At 38.7% G+C, this 14,556-nt stretch overlaps 1 protein-coding gene across 1 annotated transcript in view; it reads left to right on the forward strand.

Annotated features, from left to right (window-relative positions):
* Window positions 1-10,663, forward strand: part of PPEF2 (protein phosphatase, EF-hand calcium binding domain 2) — a 42,771-nt gene extending 32,108 nt beyond the window's left edge. The window contains exons 13-18 of the mRNA XM_010838151.1: window positions 173-358; window positions 2,566-2,708; window positions 5,881-5,987; window positions 6,931-7,094; window positions 7,802-7,889; window positions 10,042-10,663. Coding sequence (XP_010836453.1) covers window positions 173-358; window positions 2,566-2,708; window positions 5,881-5,987; window positions 6,931-7,094; window positions 7,802-7,889; window positions 10,042-10,295 — 942 coding nt within the window. The 3' untranslated portion in view covers window positions 10,296-10,663. The remainder of the gene's footprint in view (window positions 1-172; window positions 359-2,565; window positions 2,709-5,880; window positions 5,988-6,930; window positions 7,095-7,801; window positions 7,890-10,041) is intronic.
* Window positions 10,664-14,556: the final 3,893 nt, after the last annotated feature.

A 14,556-nucleotide genomic window follows, 5' to 3' on the forward strand; every position in this document is an offset into this window, starting at 1 on the left:
GGTGGTGAGAAAGAGGAGGAATCGCAGGTGATTCTGAGGCTAGAAACCTCCAAGAAAGATGGTCAGTTTGGGTTACACTGAGTTATGGATTGGGACCTCAACATCCACTTAGAATTGAAACTTTAAAATACAAGTCTCTCCTTTCGCAAAACATACCTTTTTTTCTCTCCAGGTGGTGGACATACTGTGGAGTGACCCCATGGCTCAGGAGGGCTGCAGGGCCAACACCGTTCGAGGAGGCGGCTGTTATTTTGGGCCTAATGTGACAGAGCGGTTGCTACAGAAGTACCACCTGCAGTTCCTGATCCGCTCACACGAGTGCAAACCGGAAGGCTATGAATTCTGCCACAGTCGCAAGGTGGGTGGGTGTTTCCTACAGCACAGGAGTAGTCCTGTTGCCCCTCCAGGGCATGGATGGGCCAAGGCCCTGGCTCCTCACAAACAGCTGAGCCTGATATTTGTTACCCACTTGATCAAAGCAACAAGGCCCTTTACTGTCATTTATCCTTGGCATTTTTAGCCTCTTTAAAACTCAAAGTTTGATTGAGGCCACCACCGACCAACACATACCCTGAAAGGAAAGTAAAGAGCAGATATAGCCCCATTTCATGGATGAAAATATGGCTGGGTATTTTCCCACCCACCTTGCTATTCTTTGTCACACTGCCCACTGTCACAAGTCTCCAACTACACGACAGGGTCACAGGATCTCTGCACGGCACCCCAGGCAGGAATTCAGGATTGTTTGTCTTCTTAGGAGCATAATTAACATCCTGTCTAAATCTCTGGGCATCTCCAAATCCTTCAATATTTGCTGGTCTAATGCTACTAGGATGAGACTATCCCCGAGAATACTAATCCTGTAGGAGAATTACATGTTTCCATGCAGAAAACAAAGCTTGAGGTCAACTAATGTAAACAGTGTTTAACAGGAATGTTAAACAGTTGTATACATTTCTTTTTTTTTTAAAGGTTTTAAAATAACATATTTTTCTTAAAAGTTAACATGTGCATAATAGAAAACCAGAAAACACAAGAAGCAAAAAACAAAGTCATTCATAATCACAAGCAGTTTACCATTTGACATGTCCTTCTAGGTCTCATTTGTGTATTTTCACAACTAGGCATCCATTTTAACGTAATTAAGATCATACAGTTATATATCATCCTGTTTCACACATAATGAATATTTACCATTTCAAAGTCCCAAAGCTATGAGTGTTTTGATAACCAAGAATACACTACACCAACTCAATCTGGAAGGAAAAAAAATGTCATCTTGCCTTTCTTGGTGAAAAAAATTTCAAAGACAAAAATGGCAACAGGCCTCTAGATAAACATACTGGCAGACCTATGATTAAAATACTACATTCCCTTAATGTTCAATTACAAGTGAGACATAAAGCAAGAGAGTACGCAAAGTATAATTCTTCCAAGAGGATTCATTATCTGATCTAAACTAAATAGTTGTATACATTTATATATTGTAGAACTTCTCAGAGCCTTTAATTTCCTATATTCACTGTGAATCCCCAGGGTCCAGCATTTCCCAATGTATCAACAACAGAAACTTTTTTTCACGGGGCATCTCAGGAGGCTCAACGCTCCGCAGTAAACTCTCCTCTGAGGCTTAACGCCAGTGTTAACAGCCAATGTGCCTACTAGCTGTAATGGCCATCCCAGTTTATCAGGCCTAGCTTGCCTCTGAGTTGGACCAAATAAAGTGTTATCTATGACCACTGCTGTTTTTTATTTGGATAAAAATGTGAAGAAAACATGTTGTGGATGTCCTGTCAGAATTCAAGTTTATGACTCACAACTCCTGCCCTGCTAGCATTAGTGATTTAACATAAGTAAACTGGGCTTCCCTGGTGGCTCAGACAGTAAAGAATTTGCCTGCAATGGAGGATTAAAAATATATATGTATGTATATATATAGATGGGGCTTCCCTGGTGGCTCAGTGGTAAAGAATCTGCCTGCCAATACAAGATGCCCGGGTTTGATTCCTGGGTTTTGAAGATCCCCTGGAGAAGGAAACGGCAACCCACTCTAGTATTCTTGCCTGGGAAATCCCATGGATGGAGGAGCCTGGTGGGCTGCAGTCCATGGGGTTGCAAAAGAGTCAGACATGACTTAGCAACTCAACAACAACTGCTACTGCTGCTGCTAAGTCGCTTCAGTCGTGTCCGACTCTGTGCGACCCCATAGATGGCAGCCCACCAGGCTCCCCCGTCTCTGGGATTCTCCAGGCGAGAACACTGGAGTGGGTTGCCATTTCCTTCTCCAATGCAGGAAAGTGAAAAGTGGAAGTGAAGTCGCTCAGTCGTGTCTGATTCTTAGCGACCCCATGGACTGCAGCCTACCAGGCTCCTCCGTCCATGGGATTTTCCAGGCAAGTGTATCGGAGTAGGGTGCCATTACCTTCTCCAAACAACAACAACACAGATGAAATCAAGAAGGAACAGAAGGAATAACCACCTCCAAAATTGGGTTGGGCCCTATGGGATTGAGGGTGAACAGTTCTTCAGTGAACCTGAATGCCCGTCTCTCTTGTTTTGATTTAGGTGTTAACCATCTTTTCTGCCTCCAACTACTATGAAGTTGGCAGCAACAGAGGAGCCTATGTCAAACTGGGGCCAGACCTGACCCCACACATCATGCAGTTTCAAGCTAACAAGGCAACCCACACGCTTACCATGAGGCAAAGGCAAGACTTTTCAATGAATGATTTTCATAAAGAGAATTACAATGTTTGTGGAAAATGTGAAGTGCAAATGTTGTTAAATTTATCCAGATGCTAAGTCAAAATTTAGCTATGTCAGCACTAGGACCTAGAATAGACTTTAAAATGGGGGCTCTTCTTTTCCTCCAGTGTACTCTGCCTACCCATCATTAATGGAAGTGACATGTTTATTTCCTGTAGAAATTATTCTCCGTGGGTATGTCTTAGGTGAAATCCATATGACAGGCCACTAAATCATTCCAAGATCACTCTTCCTTTTTCCTTCATTCTTAAAGTGTTTGCAATACCCAGTCAACCACAGACAAACCTTCCTTCACTGTCTGGGGGTTTGGCAGATGGACTTTCATCTGCACACATTTGTTACCAATGCTTCTTTCTTCCTGGGAAGGGAGCATATAATATTATTTAAATGGCTTCTGTTGCAATAATCCTGAGTTCTAATATTAGTTGAGAGCTTACTATTGAATATACACTAAGTGTTATTACAAAGAATTTACATATTGTTTCTCAGTGAGCTTATAAAATACAGTGTTACTAATTTCAGTTTTATAGATGAGATCATTAAGGAACAGAGGTTAAATCAGTGGTCTTGGGTCACACAGCCAGTAAGTGATGAAAGTAAGCCCTGACCCAGACAAACTTATTTCAGAACCCACATACATAACAGCTCTACAGTGCTGCTGCTCACTGAGAAGCTGGCCCTGGAGTGTATAAGCTGCTGAAAGATACAGTTGTAATGCTGCTGAACCAGCTTATTTAATTATCAGACAAACTAAGTTAGAAATCAAAGTCAGCATAAATCTAGTGGGAAAAGAACACAAGAATATTTAGCATCTGCCCTTTGTGTGAGTGCTATAAAAGGGCATTAAGTCACTCTTGAGTTATTAAATACTCAAGAGTTATTAAACACTCAGGTTTTACACAATCAGAGCCAGCATCACTCAAAAAGAAGTATGATGTGAAAATTTAGCTCACTAAATGATAGTCAAACCCACTATGCAGCAGAATGGTCTCTGGAGCTTTATTAAAAAGTCGTTATTGGAGCCTCATCCCAGCCTTTTATAATTAGAATCTCCAGGGGGTGTGACCCCAGCACCTGGAATACCATAATTCCAAGTGATTTAGATGTTGCCACTACAAAAGGAGTCACTGTGAGGAATCCTATAAATAGTGTGTTTTAATACCATAGCTAAAGAACACTCAGCTTTTTAAAATATTCATTGATTGTATTAAAACAAGTACAACGTCCCCTAATTTACACGGAAGTCACCTAACAATTTCAACACTCTGGACCACAAATGGAGAACTGAGAAGTAAGGCAGGAAATGCCTTTGACCAACCATATGTTTCTGTGGTCATCAACTCAAGATAACATTTTTTTCCTAGGGGAACCCTCATTCAGAATCCTTTATTATTATTATTATTATTTAATTTTTAACTTTTTGGCTGTGCTGTGCAGCATGCAGGATCTTAGTTCCTGGACCAGGAATCAAAACCACACCCTCTGCAGTGGAAGCTCAGAGTCTTAGCTGCTGAACTACCAGAGAATCCCCAGCATCCATTTACTTTTGGTTTAAATCCATGTCTCATAGCTTAGCCAGCCTGGAGTCCACCTATCAAGACTAATTCCTGCCCACCCCCCACCTTGTTAGCTATGTGACTTTGGGCTAGTTACTTTCAATTGTAGTGGGCAGAAGAGTCGTACCTACCTCAGTGGGTGTTGGAGGATTAATCAGATGGTCCATGTAGAGCTCAATATATGCTACTTGATGTAGGGAACAGAGAGCCTTGTGCATCGAGACAGTCTTCAAGGTCATTGCTATACGCCATCCCTGAATATAACCATCAATGAGTATGATTTACCAGAAATAGTTTAAATGCTTTGCATTTAAAATAGTTTAAATGGTCTTAAACTTTTAGGGGCTCTCATACTTTTTTTAGCCTCTGATAAAAAGTTCTCCAGAAAAAGTACATACAATCACATACCCATGAAATTTGAGATGAATTTTTTAGGCAGCTCACATTTTTCTGAGGATCTATGGAGATTATTATGTGAAGTACCTTAAACTTCAAGGAAGACTTTCATCAAAGATAGTTAAAATGTTTTGGGGTTTTTTTTTTAGCACTTCTAAAGATAGATTATCTGGTCACCATTTATAGAATGGCTGCTTCTTCAATGAGACAGGACAGACTTTATATTTACCTTTTATCTCGTAATATTCTTGTTCATTCAACTACAGATATTTCTTGAACACTTATTTTAGGCCAAGTGCCATGCCCAGCAGGACTGTGTTGACTCCATAAGTATAAGAAAACTAAATTACTGATATTTTGTTAGTCATAAATCCTGCCATGTTTAATACAAATAATAAATATAAGGAAAACATACATGATTATGATAATAGATACCATTTGCTGAGTGCTTTCTACATGCCAGGCTTTCTTCTAGGTGCTTTACATGAATTTACTTATTTAATCTTCACAATAATCGTATGAGTTAGGTACCATTTTTGTCGCTATTTTGCAGATGGAGAAAATGAGGTACAGTGTATTGGGTGGGCCCAAAAGTTTGTTTGGATTTTTCCATAACACATTATGGGACTTCTGCCCTAACCACTGTCCTACACTGGGAAGGACGGCAGCATTCCCCAGACCAGTCCTGTTTGTGCACAATAGGGAAAAGCAGGAGAGCAGTGGAAAGAAGTAAGACATGGAGCTCTTGGGAGGTTGAGATGTTAAGAAAAAGAGAGGACAGTGTAGTAAAAACCCATGACTAACAATCCTAAAGGAAATCAACCCTGAATATTCACTGAAAGGACTGATGCTGAATTAAGTTCCAATACTTTGGCCACCTGATGCGAAGAGCCAACTCGTTGGAAAATACCCTGATGCTGGGAAAGATTGGGGGCTGGAGGAGAAAGGGATGACAGAGGATGAGATGGTTGGATGGCATCACCGACTCAATGGCCATGAGTCTGAGCAAATTCCAGGAGATAGTGAAGGACAGGAAAGCCTGGCGTGCTGCAGTCCATGGGGTCACAAAGAATCAGACACGACTGAGGGACTGAACTGATTTCTTCTATACTGATTCTTTTTTTTTTTTTTTTTTAATGTTCCCTGTCATCTCCTGTACCAGGATTAGCAGAGTGGAGGAGTCAGCTCTGAGAGCCCTACGGGAGAAGTTATTTGCCCATTCCTCAGATATTCTTGTTGAATTTAAGAAGCATGATAAAGATGAAACTGGTAAGACTAATCAAGTAAAATATTCAGAGGAAGAAAATTGGTCAAAAAACCTGTCTCACAGTAATTAGCAAATAAATTTTGGCTTAAGGATTAAATGACCAGAAGACCTCTTTGACTACTTCCTGCATTTTATTCAACTTGATGTCCTAGCTATCTTTTCTAAATTTTTTGATTCTAAGCTTTTAACAGAATGTAAACTTGGCTAAATATAAACAAAGATGGTGAAAAGAAATGGAGTCAAGGGAAGGGTGATAAAGCCAGAACTAGGCAAAAAGCAACAGGGGACAGGTTACAAGAGTGGATCCAAGACCAAAAAGACCAATAATTCGGTTTCTCATCAGTAAGTGTGTGATCACCTGTTCTGTGTTCTATTACCCAAGCTGGAAATTTTGTCTTTTCTCAACTCAGTGGAATGTCTCATGGACTCTGACTACATGTAGCCCAGTTCAAAAAATAGTAGTAACAGTCCTAAAATCATAGCACTATCTTTTCATATACACAGAAATAACTAATGCTATGTATACACACGTATGTGTGTATGTGAGTGTATATGCATATATATGACATTATATATATATATACATTTATGTATATATATAATATTATTTACAAGAGTCTTGTGTGACTTCCAGGAGTATTGCCAAATAGATTTGGCAAATTAAAACAAAATACCTAATTACATTTGAATTATAGACAACAAATAGTTTTTAAATGTAGGTATATCCCATGCAATATATGGGACATACTTGTAGTCTGTAGTCTGAGAATCGGATCTACTGGGCACCCTGTATTTTATCTGGCAACCCTACTTTCCAACCAGCTCTTCCATAACCAACAAGAATAGTGACAGTACTCACCATTGCTGTTACCTACAGATAGTAAGAAGAATGTCGGGATAGAAGATTTATAGGTGATGAGTCAACCAGTCAGCTCTTTCCTACAGGTCTAATCGCCCTGAGCGACTGGGCTGCAGCCGTGGAGTCTGTGCTGCATCTGGGGCTGCCCTGGCGGATGCTGAGGCCACAGCTGGTGAGCAGCTTGACGGATAACAAGCTGGCGTACAAGTCCTGGCTGGAGAACTTGGCCAAAGAAAAACTGAGCCAACAGGTAAGGGTGTAAAAATGGTTGATGAAAGCATATCGTGGACCATGAAGCCCCTTGTGGAGAACTTTGAATCAGTAACAGCCAAATATTGAGAAGCCCAAAGGGAAGATGAATGGAAACAACTATCTGTTGAGTTCCTGTGTGTCAGACTTTGTATTAAGCAACCTATATATGTTGCCTCACAGTTTATTCTCAAAACCATCTCCAAGAGGTAGATATAATCAGCACCAACATACCCAAGAGAACACTGGGGTTAGATAATCTGCCTAGGATAACTTTGAACAGAATTTCTAAGCTATAGAACTGGAACTTAAACCCAGGTCTATCCCCCATTTAAAAAGTTATTTGTTCAGTAAATACGTACATGTAATGTATGTGAGGCCTTGGGCTATGTACTTAAAAAATAAAAAAGCTTTATTGCGATATAATTCATGTATCATGCAGCTCATCCATTTAAAGTGTAGAGTTCAGTGGTTTTTAGTATATTTGCACTATGTGCAAACATCACCATCATGATGAATTTTATGTTTTTTCTCATGGGTAGGTGCTTCTTAAACCATCAGATTATTTAGTAGGCTGGAGGGGGTTAGAGTGGAGGGATCATAAAACTTTCAGGAGTCTTGTTGTCAGGGTTGATGGTGTGGTAACTATGTATTAAGAAAAATGTAAACATAAGAGACAGAAGGACATTGAGATTTCTTTTCTTGCAGAACATACAGTCAAGTTTGCTGGAAACACTGTATCGCAACCGATCCAACCTGGAGACCATTTTTAGGATCATAGACAGTGATCACTCAGGTAAAGGCACTCACCGTCCTGTCACTTCTGACACGTGGCAAGTATTTTACCCCCACCCTTGCATCTGTTGGAGTAAAATTAGTGGCAGTGCTAAAAACAGAAACTAGAATAGTATTTGACCCACATCAGCTGTCCCTATAGATGAAGGGTTGGGCAAAAAGAGAATGAAGACAAACTGAATGAGAACATCTTACAGGAAGAATTATATTAGTTGTAATATCCTTTATAGGTCTATCAGAGATTGCCACAAAGGAATGAAGAATGTCTAGAACAGCAAAGCTTTGGCACTCACTCCTAAAGTATCATTTAAATTTTTAAGTAATTACAGGTTAACAAGGAGTTTACAAAAAACTGTACAAGGAAGTCTTATATACCCTCACCCTATTTCCTCATTGTTTCAAAGGCCTTTTCAAATATTATTTTTTGAGATATAATTCACATACCATATAATTTACTCATTTACAATGTGCTTCTTTAGTATATACACAAGCTTGTGTAACTATCACCATTCTAAAGAGAAACCCATACCCATTAACAGAAACCCATACTCATTATCACTCCCCATTCCCTGTTCCTTCTCCCTGGCAATTATTAGTTTTCTTTCTGTATGCATTTGCCTATTCTGGACATTCCATATAGATAGACTCATGACACATGGCCTTTGGTGTCCAGCTTCTTTCACTTAGCATGTTTTCAAGGATCACCCATGTTGCAGCATGTATCAGTTTCTTTTTTTTTATACCTGGATAATATTCCATTGTATGAACATAGCACATTTTGTTTATCCATTCATCTGTTGATAGACATTTGGATTGTTTCCACTTTGGGGCTGTTATGAATAATGTTGTTAGGAACAGTCATATACAACTTTGTGTGTGAACATACGTTTCCATTTCTCTTGGATGTATTCCCAGGAGTGCAATTATTGGACCATATGGTAAAACTGTGTTTAACTTTTTGGGGAATTGCCAAACTGTTTTTCCACAGTGCCTATTCCATTTTACATTCCTGCTGACAATGTATGAGGGTTCTAATTTCTCTATATCCTCACCAACACTTGTTTTTTTCATTAAAAAATTTTTTTTCATAGCCATCCTACTGGGTGTGAAATATCTCATTATGGTTTTGATTTGCATTTCCTTCATAACTAACAATGTTGAACATTTTTTCATGTGCTTATTGGAAATTTGTATATCTTCTGTGGAGAAATGTCTATTCAAATCCTTTGCCCATTTTTTAATTGGGTTATCTTTTTATTGTTGAGTTGTAAGAGTTCTTTATATATTCTGGATATTAGCCCATTATCAGATGTAAGATTTGCAAATATGTTCTCTGATTTTATGGGTTATCTCTTCACTTTTTTGGTAGTGTCTTTTGGTGTACAAAGATTTTAATTTTTAAAAGTCCAATTTATCCTTTTTCTTTTGCTGTTTGTATTTTTTTGGTATTGTATCTAAGAAAATGTTATGTAACTGAAGGTCACAAAGATTTGTATCTATTCCTCCAAGAGTCTTACAGTCTTAGCTTTTACAGTGGGGTCTTTGATCTACTTGAGTTAGTTTTTGTTTGTAGTGCAAGGTGGAGTCTCACTTCATTGTTCGCATGTGGATATCCAGTTGTCCTCTACCATCTGTTGAAAAAATTATTTTTCCCCTGTTGAATGGTCTTGAAACTCTAATAAAAAATTAACTGACCATAGATGTATAGATCCATAGGCTTTTTATAAGCAGAATAAATTAGCATATGTTTGAGACGATTTAATGCAGGGTTTCTCAGCATGCCACTACTTACATTTGGGCTTGAGTAATCCTTTGTTTTGGGGCCCACCCTGTACATATTAGGATGTTTAATAACATCCCTGGCCTTTACCTATTAGATACCAGTAACACCCTACCCCCACTCCAGTCATGACCATCAAAAGTGTCTCAAAACATTTCCAATCGTCCCTATAAGGAGAGCAGCAAAATTGCTTCCAGCTAAGAACCACTAATCAAGTGATTTAGTGTGATCCTCTTGGGAGTTTAAAGTGGATGGCAGGCCTTGGATGTCTTTGTTGTAATAGTAGAGAATAGGCATCCTTGAAAGAATATCAGAGGAAATGAGCACTGAAAACCAGACTGACTCACTAAAGTGACTTGCTCTCTCTGGTAAGGGTCCATCTCACTGGACGAGTTCAGGCATACTTGGAAGCTATTCAGCTCTCATATGAACATTGACATCACAGACGACTGCATCTGTGACCTTGCCCGGAGCATTGACTTCAACAAGGATGGCCACATTGACATCAATGAATTCCTGGAGGCCTTCCGCCTTGTGGAGCAATCCTGCTCAGGGGGTGATGTCTCAGATTGCCCACAAGTCACAAACAGTAGTAACAGGGACTGCAGCAGCCCAGGTGCACACTAAGGCCAGCTTTGTCCCCATCGTCCAAGGTGCCTCAGAAGCAATGCCGAGCTCGTTGCTGGAATGTCTTTCTTATTCTCCATAAATTCATGGAACTTTATGCTGAGAATTTGCCTACCAATATGCAACAGAATCACCTGTGTATTCAAGCGAATTCTACCAAAGAACTTTTACCAATCTTTGTCAAACTTTTCCAAAAGACTGAAGAGGGAACCCTCCTAAAGATCATTCTATGAAACCACCATCACCCTGATACCAAAATCAGACAGATATCACCAAAAAAGAAAATTACAGGCCAATATCTTTGATAAATATAGATATTTGTATTTATAATGCAGAAATTTTCAGCAAAATATTATCAAACTGAATGCAACAACACACAAAAATGGTCATACACCAAGTAGGATTCATCCCAAGTTCACAAGGATGGTTCAACATAAGCAAAATCAATGGGAAACACCACATCAACAAAAGAAAAGACAAAAACCACATGATCATCTCAAAAGATGCAGGAAAAGCATTTCACAATTCAGTATCCACTCATGATAAAAATTGGGTTGGGGAACATATTTCAACATAATAAAAGCTATTTATGACAAACCCACAGCCAATATAATACTCAACAATGAAAAGCTGAACACCTTCCCACTAAAACCTGGAATAAGACAAGGGTACCCACTCACCACTTCTATTGAACATCATATTGGAAGTCCGAGCAACAGCAATCAGACAATAAAAAGAAATAAATGGTATTCAAATTTATTTATTTATAAATTTATTTATTTATTGGAAGGGGAGAGGTAAAATTGTCATTATATGCAGACAACATGATACTATATAGAGAAAACCCTAAAGATTCCACACAAATACTAGAACTGATAAATGAATCTGGTGAGGTAGCAGGATACAAGATTAACATACAGAAATCAGTTGCATTTTATACTAACAGTGAAATATCAGAAAGGGAATGTAAGAAAAAATAATACCTTTAAAATTTGTACCAGAAAACCCCAAAATTCTTAGGAATAAACCTAACCAAGGCAGTGAAAGATTTATATGCTGAGAACTATAAAACATTAATAAAGAAAATTAAAGCTGATTCAAAGAAATGGAAAGATATCTCATGCTCTTGGACTGTAAGAATTAATAGTGTTAAAATGGCAATACTGCCCAAAGCAATCTACAGATTTAATGTGATCCCTATCAAATTACCCATGACATTTTTCATAGGACTAGAACAAATAATCCTAAAAATTTATATGTAACCATAAAAGACCCAGAATTGCTAAAGCAATCCTAAAGGAAAAGAACAAAGCAAGAGATGTAATTCTCCCAGACTGCAGACAATACTACAGAGCTACCATAATCAAAACAGTGTGGAGTTGGCACAAAAACAGACACACAGATCAATGGAACAGAATAGAGACCAGAAACAAACCCGCACCATCAATAGAGGAGCAAGAATATAAAATGGGAAAAAGACAATCTCTTCAATAAGTGGTGATGGGAAAGTTGGAGAATTGCATGTAAATCAATGAAGTTTGAACACACCCTCACACTATGCACAAAAATAAACTCAAAATACCTTAAAGACTTAAACCTAAGAAATGACACCATAAAACTCCTAGAAGCAATCATAGGCATTCTCCAGCATAAATTGTACCAGTGTTTTCTTAGATCAGTCTCTCAAGGCAACAGAAATAAAAATGAAAATAAACAAATGGGACCTAATCAAACTTACAAGCTTTTGTACAGCAAAGGAAACCATAAACAAAATGAAAAGACACCGTATAAAATGGGAGGAAAATCTGCAAATGATATGACCCACAAAGGTTTACTTTCCAAAATATACAAACTCATAAAACTCAACAACAAAAAAACAAACCCAATCAAAAATGGGCAGAAGACCTAAACAGACACTTTTCCAACGAAGACATACAGAAGGCCAATAGGCACATGAAAAAATGCTCAACATGGCTAACTGTTGGAGAAATGCAAATCAAAACTATAAAAGGTACCCCCTCACACCTATCAGAATGACCATCATTAAAAAGTCTACAAATAAATGCTAGAGAGTGTGTAGAGAAAAGGAACCCTCCTCCACTGTTGGTGGGAATGTAAGTTGGTACAGCCACTATGGAAAACAGTATGGAAGTTCCTCAGTAAGCTAAAAATAGAATTACTGTATGATCCAGCAATCCTACTCCTGGGCATATATCCAGACAAAACTATAATTCAGAAAGATACATGCACCCCTATGTTCACAGGAGCCCTATTTACAATAGCCAACACATGGAAACAAAGTAAATGCCCACCAACAGACGAATCGAGAGAGAAGATGCAGGGTGTATGCACAGTGGAATACGACACCCATCAAGTCCACTCCCAGTGGAATACTACAGTCATAAAAAAGAACAAAAGAATGCCATTTGCAGCAACATGGTGGACCTAGAGATGATCACACTAAGTAAATAAGTCAGAAAGAGAAAGACAAATACCATGTGCTATCACTTATATGTAGAATCTAAATGAACCTAAAGACCGAAGTAGACTCACAGATATAGAGAACAGACTTGTTGTGAAGGTGGGTAGACGGGGGAGTGATGGACTGGGAATTTGGAGTTAGTAGATGCAAACTATGACATAGAGAATGGATACACAACAAGGTCCTACTGTATAGCACAGGGAATTATATTCAATATCCTGTAATAAACCATAAGGGAAAAGAATAGTGAAAAGAATGTATGTATACAACCGAGCAGAAATGAACACAACATTGTAACTCAACTCTGCTTCAATTGAAAAAAGTATCACCTGTGTATTGGGTATGGAGGATGAGATTATTTTTAATAGGTCCCCAGCCCCATCTCAGAATTTTTATAAGGTAGCACCCAGGTGTTAAGTATTCTGAAATTCTGAGGTCTGTCCTAGTTAAGAACTACTTATAATTCAACCCCTTCATTGTTTTCATTGTATACCTTTTATTTATTGTTTTTATAATGTCTTATTGGTAAAGGTATAAGAAATTGTATAATCCATGACCAAAACATATGTATCCTCTTCCTTATTTACTTTTTCTTGTTATAACTATAATGTTTATGTAACTTAATGTTCTGCTTGTTTTATAAATTCACATCTGTGTTGCTACATAGTCTTCATGATTATTTATTAATGGCTGCATAATTTCACATAGATGTAATTAATCTATTTAGCCATTCTCCAATTGTTAAACATGTATTTCCAGGTTTTCATTATTATAAATAACACTGGTTCAAAACTTTATGCAATGGCTTGTTTCATAAAAATCGTTCAAATTATACATCCTCTTAGGCTAGATTCCCAGGCAAGAGATTATTTTGTCAGGTGTTGGATTAGTCTATAAGAAGGTTTACTGTAGGGCTCACATGATTATGGAAGCCAAGAAGTCCCAAAATCTTCAGTCAGCAAGCTGGAGACTTCAGAGTTGATGGTGTGGTTCCACATTGGTTCCAAAACATGGTTTTCAGCTGATGGGTACAAAAAGCCAGGACCTTCCCTCATACAAGGAAATAAATTTTGCGAACAACCTGACTTAACTTGGAAGCAGATTCTTCCAGAGGTAGTTGAACCTCCTGGTGAGAAGTCAGCCTGGTTAACACCTTGACTGCAGACTTGTAAGACCCTGAGCTGAGGACCCAGTAAAGCTGTGCCTGAATTCTTGACCCAAAGAAACTTTGAGATAATAAACGTGTGTGGTTTTAATCGACTGTTTGTGGTTAGTTTCTGAGCATAGGGAAGCAACACAGTGTGCTTCCTGGGAAACTTTTTATTTTCTTATTCCATCACTCCAGAAGAGTTTGGATTTCCATCAGTGAGTACAATCTGGAGAAGAGTTCAAATATTTTAAGTGAATACCTATGACCCATGTGTTTGCCTTGCCTGTTTCACTAACTGAGAGACCAAGCATACTAATGGATTCACATTTATATCTGACCCCCTGGTGGTTCAGAGGTTAAAGCATCTGCCTGCAATGTGGGAGACCTGGGTTCGATCCCTGGGTTGGGAAGATCCCCTGGAGAAGGAAATGGCAACCCACTCCAGTACTCTTGCCTGGAAAATCCCATGGATGGAGGAGCCTGGTAGGCTACAGTCCATGGGGTCACAAAGAGTCGGACACGACTGACCGACTTCACTTTCCTTATCTCGTGAAAACAGTTCAAACTCAACAAATAAAGCATGTGTTATTTCCACAACAACCTCCCCCACACTGTTCTTTATGATTAAA

This window comes from Bison bison, unplaced genomic scaffold (assembly GCF_000754665.1).
Source record: "Bison bison bison isolate TAMUID 2011002044 unplaced genomic scaffold, Bison_UMD1.0 scf7180017864092, whole genome shotgun sequence".
NCBI classification, from domain to species: Eukaryota; Metazoa; Chordata; class Mammalia; order Artiodactyla; family Bovidae; genus Bison; species Bison bison.